The following is a 25163-nucleotide window of genomic DNA, read 5'->3' as shown; positions in this document are numbered from 1 at the left end:
TGTTCTTGGACCCATGCTTCTAGCATTTTTATTATTAATCTTCATGGAACCAAATAATTTGTGATCATTAAATTTGCAGATGACAAGGAGTTGAAAGGATGGTTAATATCCTGGATGAGAAAGTCAGGATCTAAAAATTTCCAGCTTGAATTGAAAAAGATGAATTTTAATAGGGATAAAAATAAAGACCTTAATTTGACTTCACAAAATCAGTTTCACAAACATACTATTGACAACATAATTTACATAAAGGAATAAAAATCTAGAGATTTTGGTAAAATGTGAGCTCATTGGAGGAATATGGCAATGACATTTTTATTTTTGTTGTTCAATCATTTCAGGCATGTCTGGTTCTTCATGACCCCATTTTAAGGTTTTTGGGTTTTTTTTGGCAAGGATAATACAGTGGTTTGCTCTTTTCTTTTCCAGTTCATTTTATAGATAAGGAAACTGGGGCAAATAGGATTCAATGATTTCCCCAGGATCAACAGCCCCAGAGCTCTATCCACTGAACTATCCAGCAGCCCTGAATGGCAACTAGATAGTATTCAAGAAAAATCATGTAAACTCAGGCTGCATAAAGAGAGACATAATTTCTAAAATATGAGAAATGATAGTCTCATTTTACTTTATTTCAATCAGACTATACTTGTAATATTATCTTTAGTTCTAGAGAGTAGATAGAACTATACAGCGTCAAGAAGACCTAGGTTCAAATTCAGTCTCAGACATTTTCTAGATATGTGGGCAAGTTACTTAACCTCTGTTTGCTTTAATTCACAGAAGGAAATGGTAAAACACCTAAGTATCTATTCCAAGAAAATCCCATGGACATTATAATCCATAGGGGTTATAAGAAACAGAACAAATGGACAACAACCTGTCAGTTCTGTCTTTTTTTTTTAAGGCAAACGGGGTTAAGTGGCTTGCCCAAGGCCACACAGCTAGGTAATTATTAAGTGTCTGAAACCGGATTTGAACCCAGGTACTCCTGACTTCAGGGCTAGTGCTTTATCCACTATGCCACCTAGCCACCCCCAGTTCTGTCTTTTTAAAAAGACATTTTAAAAAAGAACTCTGACAAGTTAGAGGTTATCTACAGTAGGGGATCATGATGATGATGATGGAACTGGAAATTATAGCATAAGATAATCAGTTCAAGGAATTGGGGATGTTCAGCCTAGAGAAAAGAAAACTTTATGGAATACATACCCATATTCAATATGCCAAGGCCTGTATTCTCATTTTGTGATATGTTATAGACAGGCTTCTTTGAAAAATATTATTTTTCAAATAATTGGAACTTACTTGGCATTGCAGGGGGCAAAACTAATTTAGAACCACAGACCAAGAAATTACCTTGACACCTTGGGGCAATCCTCTCATAATTTTCCTCTTTAGTCCCATAATTTGAAAAATTGGAATCTGTCCATGAAAACTTGTGGCTACTTAGTCCACTAATTTCAGTTACTAAAATAGTTGCTTATCAACCTTACTAAACTAGATTCAATTTCAATAAAAGACTTTAAATTATATAGTAATAAATTTCTCTCTACTCATTTTTTGAAGAATATTACAAATATTATTCCAATCTTACAGTTTAGGTTAGATGGAGGAGGCAAGCATATAGATATGAACTCTAAGGATACATCTTCTTACATTAGTAAACAAACACTGATACAAAGAGATAGATTTTATAAGATAATTTTCAAAAACTTTAGACTCTTGAGATTTTGTTTCACAAGATCTTTAGTCACTTACTGAGAGTGAGAAGTTGAAAAATTCCTGGTTTATCTGGGTACCAATTATATGCTAAAGATGGAAGACTATAGAGGTCAGACAGAGGCTTCTAAGTAGAAATCTTAAAGACAGGTTTTCTAGGATAATAACCTCCAAAGGACTTCCCATTTCATAGCAGTATCCCAGATAGTTCTAGAGTATCTATCAATTCATGGATAAAGAGATACTGCTTTAAATTCATCAGATTTAGGCACCATTCTAGAAGAGTAAAATCTAACAGTTATTAAATTTTAGAAAATACAAGGATCATAAAGGAATGTTATCTTTTCTTGAATAAAAGAAAAATATTGGATCCATAGAGACTATTTTTAAAGTATTAGAAAATCAGAAGAATTATATGTTAAGGCAGAAAATAGATGATTTCAAAAAGTTCTATAGAACACGGAATGTTTAATTAAAAAGTTAAAGAGCCTATTAGAGAAGTTTCTAATTTTGAATATAAAAATATTGCTACAAATAAGGAAGCACTCTCATATCGGATGTAAACAAGAAAACTGTAGGGATAAAAAAAAGAACTTAAGAGGCATCTTGCAAAGTTCTCTAAAACAAATAATAAGAGATCTTTACAGGATTTTAACAAGGAGTGATGGTCACCCAAACAATCAGTGATACTTAGTACACTTGGGGATGAGATGAAACTGCAATAAATTGTTATGTGTCCCTCAACCTGAACCGAAATAGATGTCATATAGAGTTCAATTCCTGAAATTTTTTTTAAGAAGACAAGTCAGAGGGGCTAAAATAAACAGGGGACTAAAGGCAGTGACCCCCATTGCTTGAAAAGTAAGGGTGGGTACCCCAAATATGCCCTTTCATTAACTAGATTTGAAGGCCTCATCATCCAGGGAAATACTGAAATCTATTGACTCAGGAGTTTTCCCTAAGTGTCCCATTAAAATCTCATATTTAACATGTTGAAACTGGAACTTATAATATACTGTCCCAAAGCAATTCATCTAAACTTCCATATTTTTACTGAGGATACTCCTACCTTTCCAATTACTCAGATATGCAATTCTGCTATTATCTTTGACTTTTTCACTCCCTCTTCTCCCCCATCATAATCAATCATCAATTTTACATCCACAGCATATTTCACAGTTGTCTCCTATAATATTCATTATTCATTATATCATTATACATTATCTATCTACTGACCAGAACTGAAGATAATATTCTGAGTATATTCTGACCAAAATAGAAGTGTAGCTGACTGATCACCATCCTAGTTCAGATACTCATCACTTGTGTGGTGTATTGTAACAGTTTCCTTATTGGTCTCCCTACTTTTTGTCTATCCCAACTTCAATTCATTTTCCATACAATTACCAAAACTATTCCTAAAATAGAATTCTCAACATGTCTCTAGTCTCCTGATCTAAAACCTTCAGTAATTCACTGCTGTCTCCAGGATAAAATACAAATATCTAGCATAATAACATCATAGATATAAATTTGGAAGAGAACTAAAAGGATATCTTGTTTACTCTCCTCATCTTTTTTTTTTTTTTAGGTTTTCTTTGCAAGGCAAATGGGGTGAAGTAGCTTGCCCAAGGCCACACAGCTAGGTAATTATTAAGTGTCTGAGGTCCGATTTGAACTCAGGCACTCCTGACTCCAGGGCTGGTGCTCTATCCACTGTGCCACCTAGCCGCCCCTACTCTCCTCATCTTGCAGGTGACAGAACTGAGGATCAAGGAAGTTAAATAAGAATAATATGTAGGTAGTAAGCATCCTAATCCAGTTTCTAGGCTATATTTTCAGACTTCATATTATTCTTTCATGTGTTTATCTTTACAAGCAAACTAACCTACCATCTGGTCACCAAATTCAGCATTCCATCTCTAATTCCCATGCCATTGTTTAGATATGAATAAAACATCCATCTATTTAGAATATACTCCATCCTTACCTTTTAGAAACCTTAGCTAAGTCAAGGTATCTTATCCTCTATAAAGTTTACCCCCCAGTTATTGATACTTTCCACCTTATCAAATTTCTTTACATTTGCTTATCTGTGTATATTCTTTGTATTTACTTATCTTTGATAATAAAGCCTTTCGTATTCCCTCTAGTCATTGATGTTTTTACCCAAGATTATCTTGTTTTAATTTTGTTATATGGATACACATTTTTTTTTCACTGTTAGACTACAAGATCCTTGAGGTCAGGGACTATAACTTTTGCCTTGTATCTCTAGTGTTTAGTATAGTTCCTGACAAATAAAAGGTACTAGTTTGTTCTTCATACTTGAAGGGGAACAATGACATCATTATATTTGGATCAAGGTAAAGTGTCCTTGACTGTGGCTCATCAGTCCAATATGAACTCTGAAGGCTGTACCATAAGTCAGATACAAATAGTATATTTGAACATTTGGGATGGAGACATCTCTAGGTTTGTACATCTCATATTTCCTCTGTACTCCTGTGATTCTGCTTTGCTTGCAAAGCACAACACCCCTTTTTTTGATGTAGGCATACCAAGCTAGGTGGTCCTGTTCCAGCATCTCCACATGTCTCATAATTGATTCCAAAGATCTTCAGAGAGACTTAGAGTGTATTTTGTCCTACTTATGATCTCCCTGTGAGTACTTGCCATATGACTTCCATAAAATAGTCTTTTAGATAAGAATATTTGGTATTAGAACTATGTGACCAGTCCATTGAGTTTTACTCTTTGCAATTGAATTTTAAAGCTTGGTAGTTCAGTTCAAGAAAGGACTTTGGTGTCCAGTACCTTATTTTGCCAAGTAATCTTCAGAATCTTACTAATACAATTCAAAGAGAAGTAATTTATTTTTTTCTGGCATGACCTCAGTAAGACTGTCCAGGTTTCACAGGCATATAAAAATGAGGTCAGCAAAATGTCTCTGAAGATCTTTTAGTTGGTAGGCAGCCCTTTCTTTTAGAGCCTCCCAAATGCTGAACTGGGTCTGGCAATGTGTGTGTTTACCTCACCATCTATGCAAAAATCCTTAGAAAATATATTGCTAAGGTAAGATAACTTTTTCACAATGTTCAAAATTTCTCCATTTGCTATAACTAATGGTTCCATGTATATCCATGCTGGTTCGTAAAGAACCTGTTTGTTCATATTAATTGTCTAGCCAAAATTAGCCTAAGCAGCAAAAAATTAATCTGAGGCATTTCAGCATCAGAAGTTACATTCAGTGTATACTCATATGCAAAGAAAAAATCATGCATTTTTGTCTTGGCTTGTATAGCCTTTTCAAATTAAATAATTTACTGTCAGTGTAGTAGCTAACTTTGGTGCCGTTTTTATCCTCACTGAAGGTTTCTGACATCATGCCAAATACATGGGAGCAAGCACACAGTCCCATTTTATTCCATTTACTTCCACTGGGAAAATGTGAGGTCATCATCCATGAGCCAAGTTGACCTGTACAAGTATGACATCATGAAAATGGCATACTGATTGACTTCTCTTGGCAAACAAATTTCACCATGATCTTCCACAAGCCCTCATGGATGACAGAATCAAAGGCCTTGGTCAGTTCAGTGAATGTTCTGTACAGACCTCTGTTTTGCTCCTAGATTTTCTCTTAGAGTTGTCAGGCAACAATTACTCAGCCCTTTCTGAAGCCACACTGGCTCAAGTCTAGATGACCATCTTCCAGGGGAAAGGTCAGATGATTAAAGGGGACTCTGGAAAGAATCTTGATAGCATGATTAAGAGACACATCTCAATGTGATTGTCACAGAACAACCTATTTCCTTTTTCTTTATAGAAATAAACATGGACATTCTTCATCTCTTCTTGGGGGAATAATCTCTTCTTGCCAGAATAATCTCTTCTTGCCATACAATCTGGAAGGTTTCAGTAAGCTTCTACATAAGCAATGGACTCCCTGTCTTGTACACCTCTGCTGGAATGGAATCAGGATCAGGTACTTTGCTACATGAGAGAGGTCTTAGGCATTCCTCTTCTTTAGGTGGAAGTGTGACTAGAGAGAAAGATTGATTTCAACCTGAGATATGTGATCTATGACTTCAGCACTGGGTGATGACAGTCAGCTGAGAACACTATGGAAGTGTTCACAATCCATCTCTCTGGGAGCATGTTCTTATCACTGATTAGTATGGTTAAGTATGGCTCTATCAGTGCTGAGAAGCTGAGCTATGCCAGAGTTCTTTGGCCTTTAAATAGTCTTCAGGGCATCACAGAAGTGCTTGGAATGCATAAAACTGAAAACCATCTGCCTTCTTGCTGAGCCAAGAATCCTGCAACTCTCTAAGTTTTGCTTGTACTTTACTTTTTTGCTATTTTTTTTTTTAGGTTTTGCAAGGCAATGGGGTTAAGTGGCTTGCCCAAGGCCACACAGCTAGGTAATTATTAAGTGTCTGAGGCCGGATTTGAACTCAGGTACTCCTGACTCCAGGGTCGGTGCTCTATCCACTGCGCCACCTAGTCGCCCCTGCACTTTACTTTTGATGAAGTTAAATGTTGTCTTTTTAGAGACAGATAAACTGCCCTGCTGGTAACTTCTATGAAATTCTCATTTTTTTGTTTAGCGGCTTCTGAATTTCCCTTTCATTTTCATTAAAAAAAAATCTCTAGGTCTAGTATAGTTCCTGGAATACTAAATATTTGTTTGTTGATTGATATGTATTGTATCCTTCCAGTAGCATATAAGCCCTTAGAGGATAAGTACCATATTCATTATACGTAGTAGATACTTAGTACTGAACTGAATGGGAAGTAGAAACAAAGTAGAGTAGAAGAAACACTACAATGCAGCTCTCTAAATATTTCCCTCAAAAAATTTAAATAATGCCACAAATTGAATTCTGAAGCAAAAGGATGAGGTGAGATATTTTTCCAGACCAAGACAACTTGGGGGTTTGGAAGATGAAGTCTGTGACCCTGAGGTAAGGGCTAGTCCAGAGAGCACACCACCCTTGGGCCTTGGAGGTGGAAACAAAGCCACAGCAGGAGCTTTGAGAGCTTTCAGTCCAGAGAGAGGAAGGGGATTGGAAAAATGGTCATAAAGAGATCATAGGGTCCCTATTGCTGGCACTGGACACAGTTTGAAAACTCCAGTGCCTATATTTACTTCTGAAGTGTAGTTCCAGGTTGGAGAGAAACATCTATGCTTGAAATACCAAGGTGCAAGGGCCTTGAGGAACAATAAAGCAGCAAGGATCTGGGGATCATTAGCACTTGTAGCTGTAAAGGGTCAGGGGGTCTCTCCTGGATAAAGACAAGAGCACAGACATCACACCACCCAGGAAGTACTGAAAACTTACAAATACATAGAACTAACTGCGAAAACAGCAATGGCAAAAAATTTGAAGCTTAGGCAGTCCTTGCCCATTGTCCCCCAAGGTGAACAAAACCCAATTTTAACATAAAGTTTAAAGTCAAGAAAGATACTGAAAATGAAGCAAACAATAAGACAAAAAAAGTTATTATAAAATTTAAAATTTTAATAATAATAGAAATCTGGGACACTAATACATTGTTGGTGGAGTTGTGAACCTATCCAACCTTTCTGGAGAGCAATTTCGAATTACGCCCAAAGGGCAACAAAAATGTGCATACTCTTTGATCCAGCAATACCACCACTGGGTTTATACCCTGAAGAGATTATGAAAAAGGGTAAAAATGTCATTTGTACAAAAATATTCATAGCAGCCCTGTTTGTGGTGGTAAGGAATTGGAAATTAAGTAAATGTTCTTTAATTAGGGAATGGCTTAACAAACTATGGTACATGTATGTCATAGAACACTATTGTTCTATTAGAAACCAGGAGGGATGGGACTTCAGTGAAGCCTGGAAGGATTTGCATGAACTGATGCTGAGTGAGATGAGCAGAACCAGAGAAACATTGTACACCCTGATGGCAGTGTGGGGGTAATGATCCTCCTTGATGGACTTGCTCGTTCCATCAGTGCAAAAATCAGGGACAATTTGGGACTCTCTGCAATGGAGAATACCATCTGTATCCAGAGAAAGAATTGTGGAGTTTGAACAAAGACCAAAGACTATTACCTTTAATTTATAAAAAAAAAATGTTATCTTATTATGTAATTATGTAATCTTATACTTTATTTTTCTTCCTTAAGGATATGATTTCTCTCTCATTGCATTCAGCTTAGATCAATGTATACTATGGAAACAATGTAAAGACTAACAAACTGCCTTCTGTGGGGGAGGTAGGGGGTGGGAAGCAAGATTGGAGAAAAGTTGTGAAACTCAAAATAAATAAAATCTTTAAAAAAAGAAAAAATAATAAACAATGTACTATATATAATTTTAAAATATGAATTCATTATAAAATAAAAATACTATATAAAAAGCTATGATTGTCACAGGGGAAATCAAAATACAAATTCAGAAGAAAGCAATGTGAAAACAGTTAAAAGCAGAGGTTCAATGAAAAATTTAAATTGGCCAGAAGTCCAAAAAGAACAAAAATTATTTTAAAACTAAAACACAAATTATAATAGAACTTGATATCCTTCCTGAAGGTCAGAGAACTCTTGAGGCTAAGTTATGAGCTATTGCTTAGTGCTAGACTATCTGCTTTAAGATCTAGTTCTCCTCCAGTTGCCTGTGGATAGGTCTCTCTCATAAAGTCTGTGAAAATAATGAATGAGGATCTTTGCTGACAAGTTCAGTGACTTCATAACTCAGAATCATTCTATCTATCTTTGCCTATTTGAATGATCTATTCTCTGTGTCCCTCCATGGCAATTGAGGAACTTGGACCTGGGGTATTGCTGAGAGAGTTCCATATTGGAACTGAGAGATTTGCATATTGGGGCCCCCTTTTTCCCCTTCTTCTTCTCCCTCTTCCTCATTTCTTTCAGCAAAAGATGAATTGATTTTCTTTATCTTGTATACTTGCTCCAAATGACATTCCAAACCACTAGACAGATCATTAGGTCAGGATAAATTAGGTTGAGACCCTCTTCCTTTCTTGTTGTTACCTCTATAAGGTCTACTTACCACTGTTCCAATGAATTTATTAATGTACTAGTCATGAGTGGTCTTAAAGACTACCATAAGAATCTCCCCTTAAGGGAGGCTGTAGCTTATACAATATATTCTGGAAAAATATTGACAATTCTTTCAAAGGTCAGTACAGATATATCCCCCCAGACAGATATGTCTCTATCACAAGCTTCTTTTTCTACTTGATAAAAATATCCAAAATAATCTTTTGCCCAGAACCCTGACATGCAAGTTGGCCAGCTCTGGGCAGACCACCCAAAATCAAATATAAGAAGTTTACTTTTACTTTGGAGTATATCTTCCCCTCAAACAAGAGCACCCCTTCCTGCTGGAGCACTCCCTTCCTACTGTGCTCCCTAACACAACTTCATTCTTATTTGAATTATATTCTATATTAGCATATATGCCTGACTTGCATATCTCTCTTTTATCTCTCTCCTTTCCTCTCTTCCCCTTTTGTTTCAATAAATCTTTGCATTGAACTGATTCCCACTGTTTTACATGTTATTTTCCGAATCCAAACTGGAATTGTTTTCTCCCATGTTTCTGGCTGCCCATGAGCCCTTCCTTAGACATAAACTGGGTCACTGGACTAGAACTTCACCTGTTGGTAGTCTCATCTATGCTGGAGGAACATAACACTGTGAGCTCAGTCTAGAAAGAAGGATCAATGGAGAACTCAATGTTATCCCAGGAGGGACTCCCTTAGCCAGAGTAACAAAACCCAATCTTTAAACAGAATAAATTGGAAACTATCATTGGAGAGAAGGCACTAGAAGGAAGAAGGAAGTCAGGGAGCCAGTAGGCAAAGATGAGCAGGGAGAATAGTCCCTGCATGAAAATTCCCAGAGTTAGGAAGGAGATAGAATGTTTAGTTTGAAGGAACAGCAAGGAGGCCCAATGTTACTGGATGGAAAAGTAAGAGGATGAGTATTGTAAGGTGCAAGAAGACTAGAAAGGTGAAAGAATAGATTATATGAGAGATATTCTAAAGATAAAATTGACAAACTCTGGCAATTGGTTGATTGGATATACAAGGTCTGAGATAGTGAGGTTTTAAGGATGATGGATAAGGTTTTGCTTCCTTCAACATAAGACCAGGTAATTCTTTCAAAACCAAACAGAAAGCAAGGTGAGTAAAGAGGGAAGAAAGTAGGGTAGAAATCTTGTAGCATAAGATCTAAATCCACATCATGGACCTGTAAACTACCTTTCTTCTCCCCCAAACCATGCTTTTCCACCCTTCCCTAGCACCTACACAGGTCAATAGAAGAGTGAGGAATACAGAAAAAGAATGTGATCACATACAATTTAGGACTTCTGATAACTGGGTGTTGCCAATCATTTTTAAATATCAGGTTGATGCTTAACAACAACAAAGGAGACTTTGGGAGGCAATCAGAAGAAATAAAGCTGCCCTTTGGAACTTTCCATACTTAAGACTCATCACAGGTTAAAGGACTGCAGTGCCTGTCATTTTCTACCCCAGACCAGAATGAACACATGGAAAAACCCCATTTAATCATCCTTAACACAATTATCTGATAAACTAGAACAAACCATACAACCAAAAAACTGTCCCCTTTTATACCTTGTTCGTGAAGAATCCATGTCCAACACTAATTTTGCTAAATGCTTCCTCTGCTTTTGAATATTTGGGATTTCCACCTGTAGCAATAAGAAATAGCAATGTTGGTTTTGATTTATTGGTTTTCTTTGTTATAACAGAGGGTTCAAGAAAGGATAATGATCATTGTTGGAAGGGCTGTGGGAAATATGGGACACTATTACATTGTTGGTGGAGCTTTGAACTCATCCAACCTTTCTGGAGAGAAATTTATAACTACTCCCAAAGGGCAATAAAAATTGCGTAACCTTTGATCCAGCAATACCCCTACTGGGTCTATACCCTGAAGAGATGATGAAAAAGGGTAAAAACATTACTTGTACAAAAACATTCATAGCAGCCCTGTTTGTGGTGGCAAAAAATTGGAAATCAAGTAAATGTCCTTCAATTGGGGAATGGCTTAGCAAACTGTGGTATATGTATGTCATGGAACACTATTGTTCTATTAGGAAACCAGAAGGGATGGGAATTCAGGGAAGCCTGGAGGGATTTGCTGAACTGATGCTGAGTGAGATGAGTAGAACCAGAAAAACACTGTACACCCTAACAGCAACATGGGGGCACTGATCAAACTTGATGGACTCACTCATTCCATCAGTGTAACAATCAGGGACAATTTAGGGCTCTCTGCAATAGAGAATGCCATCTGTATCCAGAGAAACAACTGTGAAGTCTGAACAAAGAACAAGGACTATTACCTCTAATTTAGGGGGGAAAACCGATATATTCTTGTCTGATCTTGCTATCTCTTGTACTTTATGTTTCTTCCAAGGGGATATGATTTCTCTCTCATCACATTCAATTTGGATCAGTGTATACCATAGAAACATTGTAAAGATTGACAAATTGGGGGAAAAATTTTAAAATTTAAAATTTTAATTTTAATTTTAAAACTCAAAATAAATTTTTTTAAAAAGTAAAAAAAAAACCTTAACAATAATAGAGGGTCAATGGAGTTTGGGTGAGGTTTGGAGCATATTGGGAAATAGCTATGATATAAAAATAAAAGGCATCTAGAAACCTTTTTATAAAGTTGATAGTGAAAAACAAAATCCAGGTGAATTCAACATATGTGAATCCAATGTATGTGAATCTATGAGGGTTCTCACTCTGGGTTTGCTAAAGGAACTTAACTGACTGACCAGAATAAAGTTCCATATAGATCCTTTCATTCAGTTAAGCCTATTCTGTTTTTTCTTTGCAATTTGACAATGAAGCCCAGACCTCTCTAGAGAACAAGAGAGGATGAGGTGGTAAGCAGACCCAAAATGGAGGCATAATTCAAAATGCATCACTGAGAAGAGAAGGTAAGTTTGCATTAAACAGGATAAAGATCCATTCATTTTACTGAAAAATAGTGGGGGGTTTTTAGGTTTTTGCAAGGCAAACAGGGTTAAGTGGCTTGCCTAAGGCCACACGGCTAGGTAAATATTAAGTGTCTGAGAGTGGATTTGAACCCAGGTATTCCTGACTCTAGGGCTGGTGCTTTATCTACTACGCCACCTAGCCACCCCAAAAAATAGTTTTAAAAATAAAATGGGTATATTTCTCTAAATATGAATGGATACTTTTTATGCTTAAGAAACTAATATTCATTCTTTTTTTGTTGTATGAGACTTTTAATTTTTTCCTTTTAGAGAAACACTAAAATTATCATCTTTATACAAGTCATTTTTGTTTATTAAATGGAGTCTTTTTATTCAATTTATTCAATTTATTTCCATTCTTCTGCAATAGGATTTTGTTTCCAGGCCTAGTAGGCATAGAATAGGGAAAGAAAAATCAGAAAATGAAATGGACAAAAAAGAAATAAAGCATTATTCTTATGAGGAAATAATATTAATAAACTTCAGCATTAAAAAATTAATACCATACCTAAAGAAATTAGGAAAAAGTATTTCCATTTCAATAGACAAAGTTGAGATTGAGTGATTTATACAATGTGACATTCATCTATAGCAGAAAAGCAACAGAAGCATAATAATTAGAGATGGATGATCCAATACAAGCAAAAACCTAAAGATTCAAGAAATCAAAGAAGCAAGAAAAGAACGACCTACATATTTATCTTTTCAAAAATATCTAAGCCAATTTTTGAGAATATCTAAGGGAAATTACTACTAAATACAAAGGATGGTATCATATTCAAGCATGACTTGAAATCAGTAATAAGGAATGGGCTTATGAGCTTTGAGTTCACTTAATGCTATGCTCTAAGATCAAAAATCCTTTCAGTTATCTAAAAAAATGTTCATTAATCTCTGGATGAGGAATTCCTAGCAATTACATTATTTACTTTGAAGGAGAGGTCTCTGATGAAGCCCACTCATATGTATTATATCCATTGGATTCCTTACCTCTGCTAGTACAAACAGTGGCTCAATCACATCTCTCTCTACTTGCAATTCAAAATGGATAAGTTCCTGGGCTAGTTTGTCCTCTGTTTCCCCACACAGTTTCAGCATCTTCCTGCAAAAAAACCAAAACCAAAACCAAAATAACAAAACAATGAAAAGGTTAATTGAAAATGGATAGCACTCCTCTATATTCATGATTTTGGCTGAGTAAATGTTCATTGGAATGTATAATCAAAAAAAGGTTTGTTTTTTCCTGGAGATTACATTTCCTAATTCACCCTTTCTCTTTCCCTTCTAGATTCAAAGCAAATCAGTCCCTATTGGGGGTATGAAAATGTGGGTCATATTATGTGACTAGAAGAAAGGATTGTAGAGACATATTCCTCTTCTGAATACATATGTCCTTAACAGCCATATTCCTATTTCTGCATGTACACAAAAGAAGAGAGTTCTCTTGGTATGTTTTCTTCTTCAAGTTCTAGGACCAGAAATTCTTTTGCTGAGGCTAAGAAAACCAAATAGATTAGGGTCAAAAGGTAAGATACATAATGGCCCCTGTCCAACACTTGTTAGTTGTGTAACCATGAGAACTTAAGCCCTCTAAGCTTCAGTGTCCATTTCTGGGTAGTGGGGATAATAATTCCATCACTAGATACCCTTATGAGGTTGCATTTTTGAGGAAGATCCTCTGTAAATTTTAAAGTTTTTTAGAAATGTGAATTAATATTTTGAATTGGTAAAATACATTTGAAAATGGTTCTCCAAATAGGATTTATTTTATTCTATTTTACTAATTCCAGTTATTTCTAGGTGAAAAATGTTTTTCTAAAGATTTCAGACCTTCACTAAGTAACAATAGAGGTGATAAACAACTAGTAATCAAAAGGATTTAAAAATGTATATTTAAAGAAAATCTCCCTTGCTACAATATGTTAATTGTAAATAAACAGACTATTACTGAAAGAGACACTTAGGTTTTACTTTATTTGAGTTAAAAAAGTTCACAAGATGCAAAGTTAAGAGGAGCTAAAATATATATGGACCTTAAAATTGAAGTCTATATAATCTTTTAATATTTAACCATACCACAAATTCAAGTTTTTCTATGCTAGAAACTCCATGTACCTGAATGATTAACAACCCTTTTTTGCATCTAAATTTTTTTCTGAATATAATAAGAGTTGGTTAAATAGTGTAATAGAACCCAATATCTGGATTGGGATGAGTCAAACCATATTGTTCCTTTTCCCCCCACTACCCAACCCTGTCACCTTCCAACCTCCCTACCCCATTTAAACTTTATAAGAACAGGTCAAGTTTTTTTTTTTTTTTGGTATGCCTTTATATCCTCCAGCACATTTAAAATAGCAGGCACTTAGTAATTGCTTGTGGAATCACATAGCCTACAAATGATAGCATATCTTATTCCTATATGAAGAGTTCATTTGCCAGGTAATAGAAAGCCTCTTCCATAGTCCAGTTTTCAAATGGGAAACATTTACTTTAGATCCTTCCCTCTTAAGTGTCCTTTACTTCTGAGGGTTTTGCTCAAGACATTTTACCATGCCACGGTTAAGTTCAAGGAAATAAGAAGCTAGAACAAGCTTTAATACAATTTCAAGACTTATCTATTGATATGACATGAATTTGAGAAGAATGTTGCCTTACCCAAGGAGTGTTTCATCTCCCAAGATGGCTGATCCTTCCATTAAACACTGAGCTAGTGCTGTCAAAGGTAACTTTTTCTGAAAAAAAATAACAAAATTTTGGTGTGAGAAATATTCCCAATGCTGTGTAAAACAGAGTAAAACAGTAAGATCTCAAACAACCACCCCAAAAGTTTCTGTTATTGATAGAGAAACAACTCCATACTGAAACATGAAGTTAAATGTATAAAAACCATCATTAACAAGATGTTATATTGAGTCAGAAAATTAAAGTTGTAATGTTACCACCCTGTCTCTTCCATACAAAACTCAAAGTAAATAAATCACTTTGATTTAATACATAAAAGTTGAATATTGTATTGAAGAGGAAAAAGCAGAGGAAAAAATATATATAAAAAGACAAGAAACATAGAGGTGATGAGGATGTACATAGGACAAAGGTACAAATTTGAAGAGCAAATAAATAAGTTATCCCTCCTGTATATTGGGTAAGTATCACTGCAGGGTTGGTGAAAAAGTCAAGATTTGATAAGGAACTGTTTTGCAACTCCAGATCTTCTTTATTCCTAAGAAAATGTTAGTGAAATAGAAAAAGCTATAAAAGAAGATTATCAACTACCATTGATAGGCAAACTGTGTTACAGCAAGCTTCTGTTGTCAAAAGGTAGCTATGAAATGAAATGAATTAGAGAGTGGGTCTGCTATCAGAAAGGCCTTTATACAAATCTGAACTCAGACACATATTAGCTATTTGACCCAGTCTGCTTCCATTTCCTCAACTGTAAAATGAGGATGATAATAGATTTTACCTCCAATAGTTGTTATGAGGATTAAACAAGGTAATATTTGTAACATACTTAACAGAGTACAGTGAGAACATTGTAGGTACTTATTTGTTTCCTTCACCTGACCTCTTTCTGAGTGTTAGCCTCAGTAAAGTAGCACTCTTCCTCTATTGTTCCTGCTACTCATTTTCTGAATAGACAATAGTACACAACAGGTAATGATCACTGCTTTTTGATAGTCACAAGAATAAGGGCACAAATAATACATTGACAGACAACTTAACTATATGAACATATATACATAGAACATGGAACAGTGGTTAGGATATAGGATGTTAAAGTAAGGCAGATGAGATCAAATGATACTTCAGACACTAACTGTGATTCAGAGCAATTTACTTAACTTCTCTGCGCATCAGTTAATTCATCTGTAAAATGAGGTGGGATGAACCAATGGATTCAAAGTTATCTTCTAAATCTAAATCTATGACCTATGCCCATGCTAAAAGATGGAGAAAGAATGGAATCCTTTGGCTAGTGAGTGTTGCTGGAAAAAAACCCACACGTCATTGAAATACATATTATTCAAAATATTTTAAAGAAGAATAAAATTTGAGTTCTGTGATCATAATATATCACTGTTAATTTTTGTTAATCTGACCTTTCAGAAATTCAAACAAGTTTTCAAGTCATCCTCTTGTAAAATCATCTCTTCAAAGATATTTTAGGTAGAGACCATCAAATTCTCCTTTCCCAACAAACTTCATAAAGCTTTATTACATGATGATATCACATTATCTTTTTTTCTGCTTTCTATATTTATAACTATAATGGAAACTTCTTTTTGAAAGGAAGTAAAAATAATTATGATTATTCTTCATGCTGCTATTTTTCTTGAAGCACAGGTTTGACCAAATCACCCCTTGCTTAATAAACACTAGTATATGCTTGTTTTTGTTGTTATTTCAGCAAATATTTCAGTCTTGTCTGACTGATCACATTTAGGGTTTTCTTGTCAAAGATACTTAAGTGGTTTGCCATTTCCTTCTCCAGTTCATTTTACATATGAAGGAAACTGAGTCAAATAGGATTAATTGATTTGCCCTGGATCAGACAGGTAGTAAGTGTCTGAGACTGGATTTGAATTCAGGAAGAGGAATCGTGTTGACTCTATGCCCAGTGATCATCCATTGAGTCACCAAGTTGTCCATGGATTCTTCTAGGATTAAATACAAAGTCTTCTGGTTAGTATTTAAATCCCTTAAAAACTGTTTCTCTTGCTATTTTCCCAGTATTTTTATACTTTATTTTCCTGTGCATACTTTGCAATGTAGCTAAATCAGCTTCCCTGCTATTTCTTGTGCACAATATTCTGATCTTTCAACTACATTTCTTTGCATCGTTACTCACATGATCAGAATGCTCTGTCCCCTTGCCTCTGGTTCTTCCCTGGATTCCTTTATGATTTAATTCAAATTTTATTTTCTGGAGGAATCCTTCTTGGTCTCTCTTACTACTAGTCCTTCCCTTTGAGATTTCTTTCCATCTTCTCTCTCTCTCTCTCTCTCTCTCTCTCTCTCTCTCTCTCTCTCTCTCTCTCTCTCACACACACACACACACACACACACACACACACACACAAACACACACACATTCTTAGAAACCCAAGTCCCAGAGGATAGAAATACTCATAGGTAGCCTATGCTATGAATCAACTTAGGTGGAAAGATGAATAGTTCACAAAAGAGATAAACCATCTAATATATAAAGAGGTAAATTAAAATGTTGCAGAAATGATTACTCACTCAACTAGATTTTTTTGCTAAAAATTTTAAAATTAAATTATTTTTTCCAATTAACAAGCATGTATTTTCTCTTTTCACTCCCCACTCTTCCACCCACTGAACAAAAAAAAAGAAAACCTTTGTAACAGATGTGCAGTCAAGCAAAGCAAATTCCAGAATTGATTGTATCCAATAATTATACTTCTTTCTACATCTCAAATTTATCACCTATCAGGATATGAAATGCTTGCACTATTTGATATTCTGGAACAGTGATTTGACATTGCATTGATCAGAGGTCCTAATTCTACCTTTTATAACATTGTTTTTGTATAAATTGTTTCAATTCATTCACTTCTCTCTGTATCAAATACAATATCAAACAAATCTCCCCATTTTCTTGAAACTTTCAATTTTAATATTTTTATCAAATTAAATTCATATAATATATTTTAAGCATTTTCTAATAGCTGTGTATCCCCTAATTTGTCAGGTTTTTGTATTATAAAATGAGCTATAATATATATATGTGTGTTTGTGTGTGTGTGTGTGTGTGTGTGTGTGTGTGTGTGTGTGTGTGTACTTTGATTCCTTTTTTGATATCTTTGGAGTAAAAGCCTAGTGGTAGTAGTACTGCTGGATCAAAGGGTATGAATAGTTTAGTGACTTTTTAGATATATTGTATAATTGCTTTGCATGGCTAAATGACTTCTTTATTTCAGTAAATAAATCCCTGTTTTCCTGAAGCTCCTCCAACAATTGGCATTTCCCCTTTATACAATTTTTGCCAGTCTTATGGGGTGTGAGTTGGAACCCTAGAGTTGATTTAAATGGATCTGTCAACCAGTCCCAGGAATAACTGCTGAAAAGATCTGAAATACCTTCCTAATTCTCTTCATGATAGGTATAGGAATAATTCTGATCATGATCTGTTGTGTGCTACAATGCATCCAAAAGCAGCTAAACAATTCTTTCGCCGTCTGCTTTATATATGCCCTGTATGAAAGGACTTTCATTTGGATGATGGGGTTGCTAGGAATTGAGAAGGGATAGATTTTTGTCTGGTGAAAACTGACTTGACTGGTAGGTCTCCAGCCTTTCTTTTCAATTTTTTGCTGGAACTGTACTCTTGGGATTGTTTTCTACTTCCCCATAATTCCTTTAAAAAAAACTGAAAGATTACCTTTATTCCATTTGGAATGTCATTACTTATTTTAAAGGTCACATTTATTCAAAATTAGCTCACTGAAAAAATATGGGAAGAAGCAAAATATTTTGATAAGAGCTGTCAAGATCAGAAAGATAACTGAGACAAGAGCTTAAGGTCTAGTGAAGAGATAAGAAATGTATAGAAATAACCAAAGCACATGGGGTACCTGAACTAGAGGATGAGGGAGGCAGGGATTACTAGGAGTAAATCTATTTGACTCTGAATTGAAATGAGTTTTTTTTTCCTGCTTTAGATCTCTTTCTGCGTCTATAATCATCTAAGATGTATTTAGTCTTGCCAAATTTTAGATACTGGGATATTCCTTCTTTCTCTTATTACTATCTGGTTCTTGGTGTGTTTAGCCCGAGGTTTAGCATTGAGTTGTTTGCACAAAAGGCATTTTTCAAAGGTGTTGTTCAATCATTTCAATCATATTCAACTCTTTATATCCCCATTTAGAGTTTTCTTGGCAAAGACACTAGGGTGGTTTGCTATTTCCTTTTTCAGTTCATTTTATAGATGAGGAAATTGAGGCAAACAAGGTTAAATGACTTGCCCAGGGTCACATAATAAATGTCTGAGGTAATATATGAACTCACTAGGATGAGTCTTTATGACTCTAGGTTTGTCACTCTATCCACTGCACTACCTAGCTCCCCTCCTCCAAAGGTCTGTCTTGCTTCAAATTGTGATTACACAATAGCTTTTTGTCAGAAGTCACTAGAGATTGTTTGAGAAAAGTATATGCTTAAAATTGTATATGACAAAGACAACAGAAAAAATCGATTAGCAAACATTTATTAGGAGCCTACCTATGTTCCACATTTGGCAGGGCATTGAGGATATGGAGATAAAACTAGAAGAACCTGCCTCAGGGGTGCTCCGGGAGGGAAACATACCTATGTCTAAATAAATCAAATATATGACAAATAAACACAAAGTAATTTCAGGAGGGGGGGAGCATTAACAACTAGGGGAATCAGGAAAGGTCTCTTTTAGTACCTGAAGTTAATCTTGAAGGGAGTTAGCAATTTTGACTAGTTGAGAGAAAGATATATTCCAGGCATATAAACAGAATTAGGAAGAGAATGATAATGTATGGGGTAAAAGCAGGTCACTGTGACTATTAGAAAAAAGAAAAGAACAATAACGTAAAATCAGTTTGGAGATAAAGTCTGAGAATTTGGGCCCAGTTTCTATACACCTTCAATGGTTAAAAATCTGAAATTCACTAAAGAATGTTTAATGATCAAGAAATTCAGTGAAAAACTATGGTAACTTCTCCCACCCCACAGGAAGAAAGTTGTCAATAAAGCCAATGCTAGCACAAATAAACAAGCCAAGTAGCCTCTCAGCATGACCAATGATGGAAACAAACATGTGTGACCTATGAGACTTTTATTGGAGGGAGCCCCCGGGATAAGGATCTTGGAAGCTCTGAAAAAGTGGTAGAACTCAGACTGGAATGGTACCTCAGGTCCCGGGGCTCAGAGGTCCCTAAGCACTCCCTTGTAAAGCAAAAGTAGACAGTTACAAAAATTCCAGGGAAAAGAGGGAATACAAGAATGGGTGAGGGAAGGAAGAAGAGACAGACTTAAGATGAATTGAAAATCAGAAAAGGTCACTGTTTCCACTGAGTGGGAAGGAAAGAATTTGTAGACAGGTTTTTGGTTTGTTTGTTTTGTTTTGCTTTCCCTTGAGGAATTTGACTAAAAAATAAAAATAGATATAGAATGATAGCTTGAGGAGGAGGGTCAAAGTCAATTTTATAGAAAGATGGGGGAGAACTAGACATATTGGGGAGTAGCAAGGAAGGAACCAGTAGAAAAGAAGACTGAAAGTTAGGGAAAGACAAGGGATGATCAAAGAGTGATCATTCTGGATTAGTTAAGAGGGGGAGGGTCAAGGTAAATGATAAAAAGAAGGATCACATGCTTCTTCCTCTGAGAGGAGAGCAAAGGAAAAGAAAATGGAAGCTAATGCTGAAGACATGTGAAAAGAAGAACTGGGGAGAAGGACATGGTGTTGATGTTCTAAATTTTTTCCATTAAAGTCCTCTGCTAGGAGATGGGGGAATAGATAATGGAACACAATAGATGGCAAAAGAAAAAACAAGATTCATAATTACAGCTGCAAGTAAAACAAATGGTGTGCAGTGAGGCTTCAGATGAGATTAGATAAGATACACCTATTGTAGACCCAGTCAACATGGTTATATATCTTCCTCTAATGGCATTATCAGCATATCAGTAGAGGTAAAGATGATTTGAGTATCCAGGGCTAGCATTTAGAAAAGGATGAGTAACAAGAAGACAGGGAGCAAATTGAACTGGTTAAACATAGTTTAAGATTTCAAAGAAGGAAATAGAAGAAAGTTCAGAGAGGTGGATTGACTAGAGTTTTATGTAAGGATTATAAACAAGTTTAAGAGGGCTGAGCACAGGGACTATGCTGTCTGCCCACTATAGAGAGGTGGAAACAGAAACAGGTACCAAAATACAGTGTTGGTGGTATCGTGGTGAATATAACTGCTTTCTGAACAGTTGACCAGGGTTGAATTCCAGATCACTGCATAAGTAAATTTTAAAAAGTCAGCATGGTGTGGTAGACAGTATTGGACTTGGAGCTAGGAATACTTGGGTTCAGATCCTATCTCAGACTCTTACTATATGTCTCTGGATATGCCACATAACTCCTCTGGTTAAGAAAACATGTTTTCTTGTCTTTAAAATGAGGAAGCTAGACTGTCTTCTAACACCTCTTAGAATTCTCTAGAATTCTATGAATTTGATATAATGACAAAAAAAGACTTTTAAAAACTGCTAAAAAGTCTGCCTTATTTAATAATTTCAGTATTTCAAAGGAGCTATGATTTCATGAACCTAAATAGTATAGTTTGCAACCTCTCTATATCCTGTGCAATTTTTTTTTCTATAAATCTCCATAGGAGGTCCATCCAAAACACTGGCAACTTTTGTCTAGTAGCAGTCAAGTTCAATATCACTATTACTCCTCATTCTTGCTATATATATGAGAAGTTCACCTCTTTTTCCAATTAAAAGGATAGGAGATAGGGACTAGACCTTTGATTTCATTATCATCATTAACTCAAGGATGAGAGAATTAACATAATCAAGACACTTCCTCTATAATATATGGGTTCAGATAACAATCTACCAAATAAAGATGTTGAATGATCAGAGGCAGATAGTCAGCATGTGACAGAAATAGAATTTGAATTCAAAACTTGGTCTGTGACTCTGAGGCACAGCTCTCTACTCTGTTTCTCTTTTTAGAGTGCTCAGATATGAAATTGTGTGTGCTATACATGATTTCTTGGTATGAAATGTAATACAAATAGATATTCAAATGCATGTTAATGAGTCCTAATCAAGACACAACTCTTCAAATCAATTGAAAATTAATTCTGGCTATAGAAGAGAAGGAAACAGCTCATAATTTTTCTAATTCCTCTTCCCTATGTGTAGGAATACTCCACTTATTGTTATTAGGCTCTGTGAAAGCACAATATTAGGTTATATAATACTACAGGAAAAAATTAGTGCCCCAGGAGCCATGAATGATGAATAAAAAACCTTTTATTACAAGCTTGTTATGTTCAAAGCACTGGGGACAAAAGTAGGAAAGCAGGACAGTCCTTACTCTCTGAGAACTCATATTCCAATGTGGAAAGCTACATATAGAGGAATTTTCAGTTGTAAGTCATGTGAAAAAGACTCTTAGAAAGATTCTTAGAACATAATGAAGATGGTAAGGCTTCTTTTAAAATGCTATTTCTAGTTTTAAAACCATATCTTTTTAAAAAAGTTTATTGGGTTTTTTTTATATTTCATGTTCATATTTACCTCCACTCCTTAAAAGGTTTCTTGGAATGAAGTAAAATAATTAAGTAAAACTAATAATACAATGATCTCATATGAATGGATATGCAACATTCCATATCTGTAGCACCTCCACAACTTTCTATTTAGAAAAATTGAACAGAAATCTATTTTTCTCTCCCTACTATTCCTTTCATCCCACTGAAAAGAAAACAATTAATTCATTTAATATTTTATTATCAACAGTTATTAAAGGTTTTAAAGCATTAATCTACTCATCAACAGTTATTTTAATCTGTCATTCATAATCCTATAACCTCTTACCTGATAAAAATTTATATATTTTAGCAAATTAGCTAAAAAATTGAGTAAGGAGAAGACAACTGAAAGATTAACTAGCTAAACAACTAAACCTCTTCTTATTGCCATAATTATAATAACATGCATGTCTACAATATAAGAATAAAACACAAACTGCTTTGCTGTCCAACAACTGGATGCAACCTACTTTTCCAGGCATCTTTTTTAAATTAAATTTTGTTATTTTTCCAAAAAAGCAGTTGTGGCTTTTCTTACTCCTACTCCCCACCCCCATTAACAAAGCAAGAATAACAAAATTTAATTTTTTTCTTTCTGAAAATTTGTGAAAACCCTTCATAAAGGTTTTTAAAAATAACCTAAAACTCAGTAAGTCCCTGATCAATTTACTGTGTACCTTAAAAAATTTTTCTATCTTCTGACATGTAACTTATTTTTAGAATTTTTATTTTCAGTTCCAGATTTTCTTCCTCTATCCTTCTCCTGTCAATTGAGAAATCAAGAAATGTGATACTCATTATACATACAAAACATTTCCACATTTATGTTGTAAAAAATAAAGGGAAAGATAATATGTTTCAAACTGCATTCAAAGTTCATCAGTATTCTCTCAGATGATGGATAGCTTTTTTTGACATAAGTTCTTTGGAATTGTCATGGATCATTGTATTGATCAGAGTAGCTAAATCTTTCTCAGTTGATTGGCCTGATATATAGCTTTAGTCATGATTTATACTTACATCAGACAGGTTTAGACATATAGTGAAATAGTAAAATACATGATACATAATGTATCCCATAGTCTCAGTCACTGAAGAAACCAGATTGTCATAAATACAAAAAATTCTTTCCATATATATATATTTATATGTATATATATTTATTTATATATGTGCTTGAGTAAGTTCTCACTGTATAGATACCACTGTATAATAGATTTATAAGTATAAATATAAGACTGAAGTTATACAAGGAAGATCTTGGTGTAGTTAGGTGACATAGTGGATAAAGTGCCAGGCCTGGAATCAGGAAGACTTATTTTTGTGAGTTCAAATCTGCACTCAGATACTTAGTAGCCATGTAAGCCTGGGCAAGTCATTTAACCCTATTTGCCTCAGTTTCTTCATCTGTAAAATGAGTTGAAGAAGGAAATGGCAAGCCATTCCAGTATTTTTGCCAAGAGAATCCCAAACGGGGTAATGAAGAATCAGACACAATTGAAAAATAACTGAACAATAAAAAGGAAAAGTCTGATTTTAAGCTAACCATGATATAGGAAAGTAACACCAGCATTAATCCATCAATAGTTAAAATTGAATGTACCCTACTAGCATGACAAGATTCACTTATTTCTCTCAATTTTACCATACAGATCCCTTTAGATATTATGTGTGAATGAAATCCTTAGACACAGGACTTGATGCTATAGAAATGCTAGGTTTCTTCCTCATGAGTCATTATGAAATTCCTTCATTATTCTAACGCTAGCTCACCACCTGAGGACCAAAGTGCATCAAACTGAGATAGCAGTCTATGATAGCGAAAGCAGCTACTAAAGGAGTAACCTTGTAAAGTGATGTAGTCATACTTCTTTAAACAAGTGACACTATTGTTATTGTTATTTTTTTTAACTCTTCTATCATTACCTTTGTTGAGGTAAAAAGCCAAGTAGTTGCTAAGAAGGAAAGGGAAAATAGAAATTTCACATGAGACCTAGGCTAGTACATGGGATTGTGGATAGAATGATAATCAAACAAAAAATAGGGTAAACTTGGATTTTATAAGAGATTTTTTATATTTGCTTCTAAAAACATAAGAGCCAAATAATCTTCCTGAAATGAATCAGGAGTCTACTGACATAGCCTTAGTAGCAAAAATCCAGCTTATTCTTGGAAATAGGTCACTTACTGATCGTTTGTCAGCTTCTACCCCTTGTTGTCCTTGGAGACATGCAGTCAGCTTCTTGTGAGTGCTGTGTGATACTTGTTTTACCAGCTCCAAGCGCTTCTCCACCTACAGGCAATAAAACATATTTTTAAAAAATGGGTAGCATGAAGGGATGGGTGAGAGTGAGGTTAAAGGTCAGCAGTTAAATTTTCCTAATAGGGGATATTCTTAGCTCTTGTTTCTTCAGTTTAAGGATCTACTTAGTCAAATGGAAGAAACATCTAAAACTTAAAAAAGAAAAATAAGAGGGAGTGATTCTAGTTTCAGACTTCAACACCATTTCAACTTTTTCCCACCTACTCCTCCTTTAAAATAAATTTTATTCATCTATTTTGCTTTGATATCACAATTATTTTCTGATATAAAGTGTGCCTCCTTCCTACGCCTCCCAAATTGAATCCTTCTTTATAACAAAGAAAAATAATTAAATAAAAACATAACATGTATTCATTATATGTGATTTCTTATATAACATACTACTCTAGTAGTCCCCTACCTTTTTATTATTTATTCTTTATTCTACAATTATTTTAAATATTTATTTTAAAATTGTTTTTAAATAAGAGGGAGAACATTATATAATAGAAAAAATAATGGACAAGGAGTCAAATTGGGGATGAGAATCTAACAGTGATGTTGCAAGCTATTCTGGATTAGTTTATTAAACATTTATTAAATACCTATCATATGCAAGGTATTACAAACACATAAATAAATATAGTCCTTGGCCTCACTCACCTTACAACTTACAACTTATTTAACTGTTAAGTAGGATATATAAATGACTATAAAGGCAAAAACAGTATTGTAATTATATAAAATACACACAATGTGTTATGCAAGG

General features: G+C 34.9%; 1 protein-coding gene across 4 annotated transcripts in view; it reads right to left on the bottom strand.

The window, feature by feature from the left end:
- Positions 1 to 24362, bottom strand: part of ARHGAP44 (Rho GTPase activating protein 44) — a 114517-nt gene extending 90155 nt beyond the window's left edge. For all 4 annotated transcript variants that reach the window (XR_012476014.1, XR_012476013.1, XM_074225156.1 and 1 more), the window contains exons 1-4: positions 24281 to 24362; positions 14435 to 14511; positions 12767 to 12878; positions 10374 to 10450 (exon numbers count right to left, since the gene is read on the bottom strand). Coding sequence is in view for 2 of the 4 variants with exons in the window: in XM_074225156.1 (XP_074081257.1) it covers positions 10374 to 10450; positions 12767 to 12878; positions 14435 to 14475 (230 nt within the window). In the remaining 2 variants the exon portion in view is untranslated. The remainder of the gene's footprint in view (positions 1 to 10373; positions 10451 to 12766; positions 12879 to 14434; positions 14512 to 24280) is intronic.
- Between the last annotated feature and the right edge of the window lie 801 nt (positions 24363 to 25163).

The sequence above is a fragment of the Macrotis lagotis genome, chromosome 2 (genome assembly GCF_037893015.1).
Source record: "Macrotis lagotis isolate mMagLag1 chromosome 2, bilby.v1.9.chrom.fasta, whole genome shotgun sequence".
In the NCBI taxonomy this organism is placed as follows: Eukaryota; Metazoa; Chordata; class Mammalia; order Peramelemorphia; family Peramelidae; genus Macrotis; species Macrotis lagotis.
Note: the sequence above shows the minus strand (reverse complement) of the source record. Positions and strands in the feature narration are given on the sequence as shown.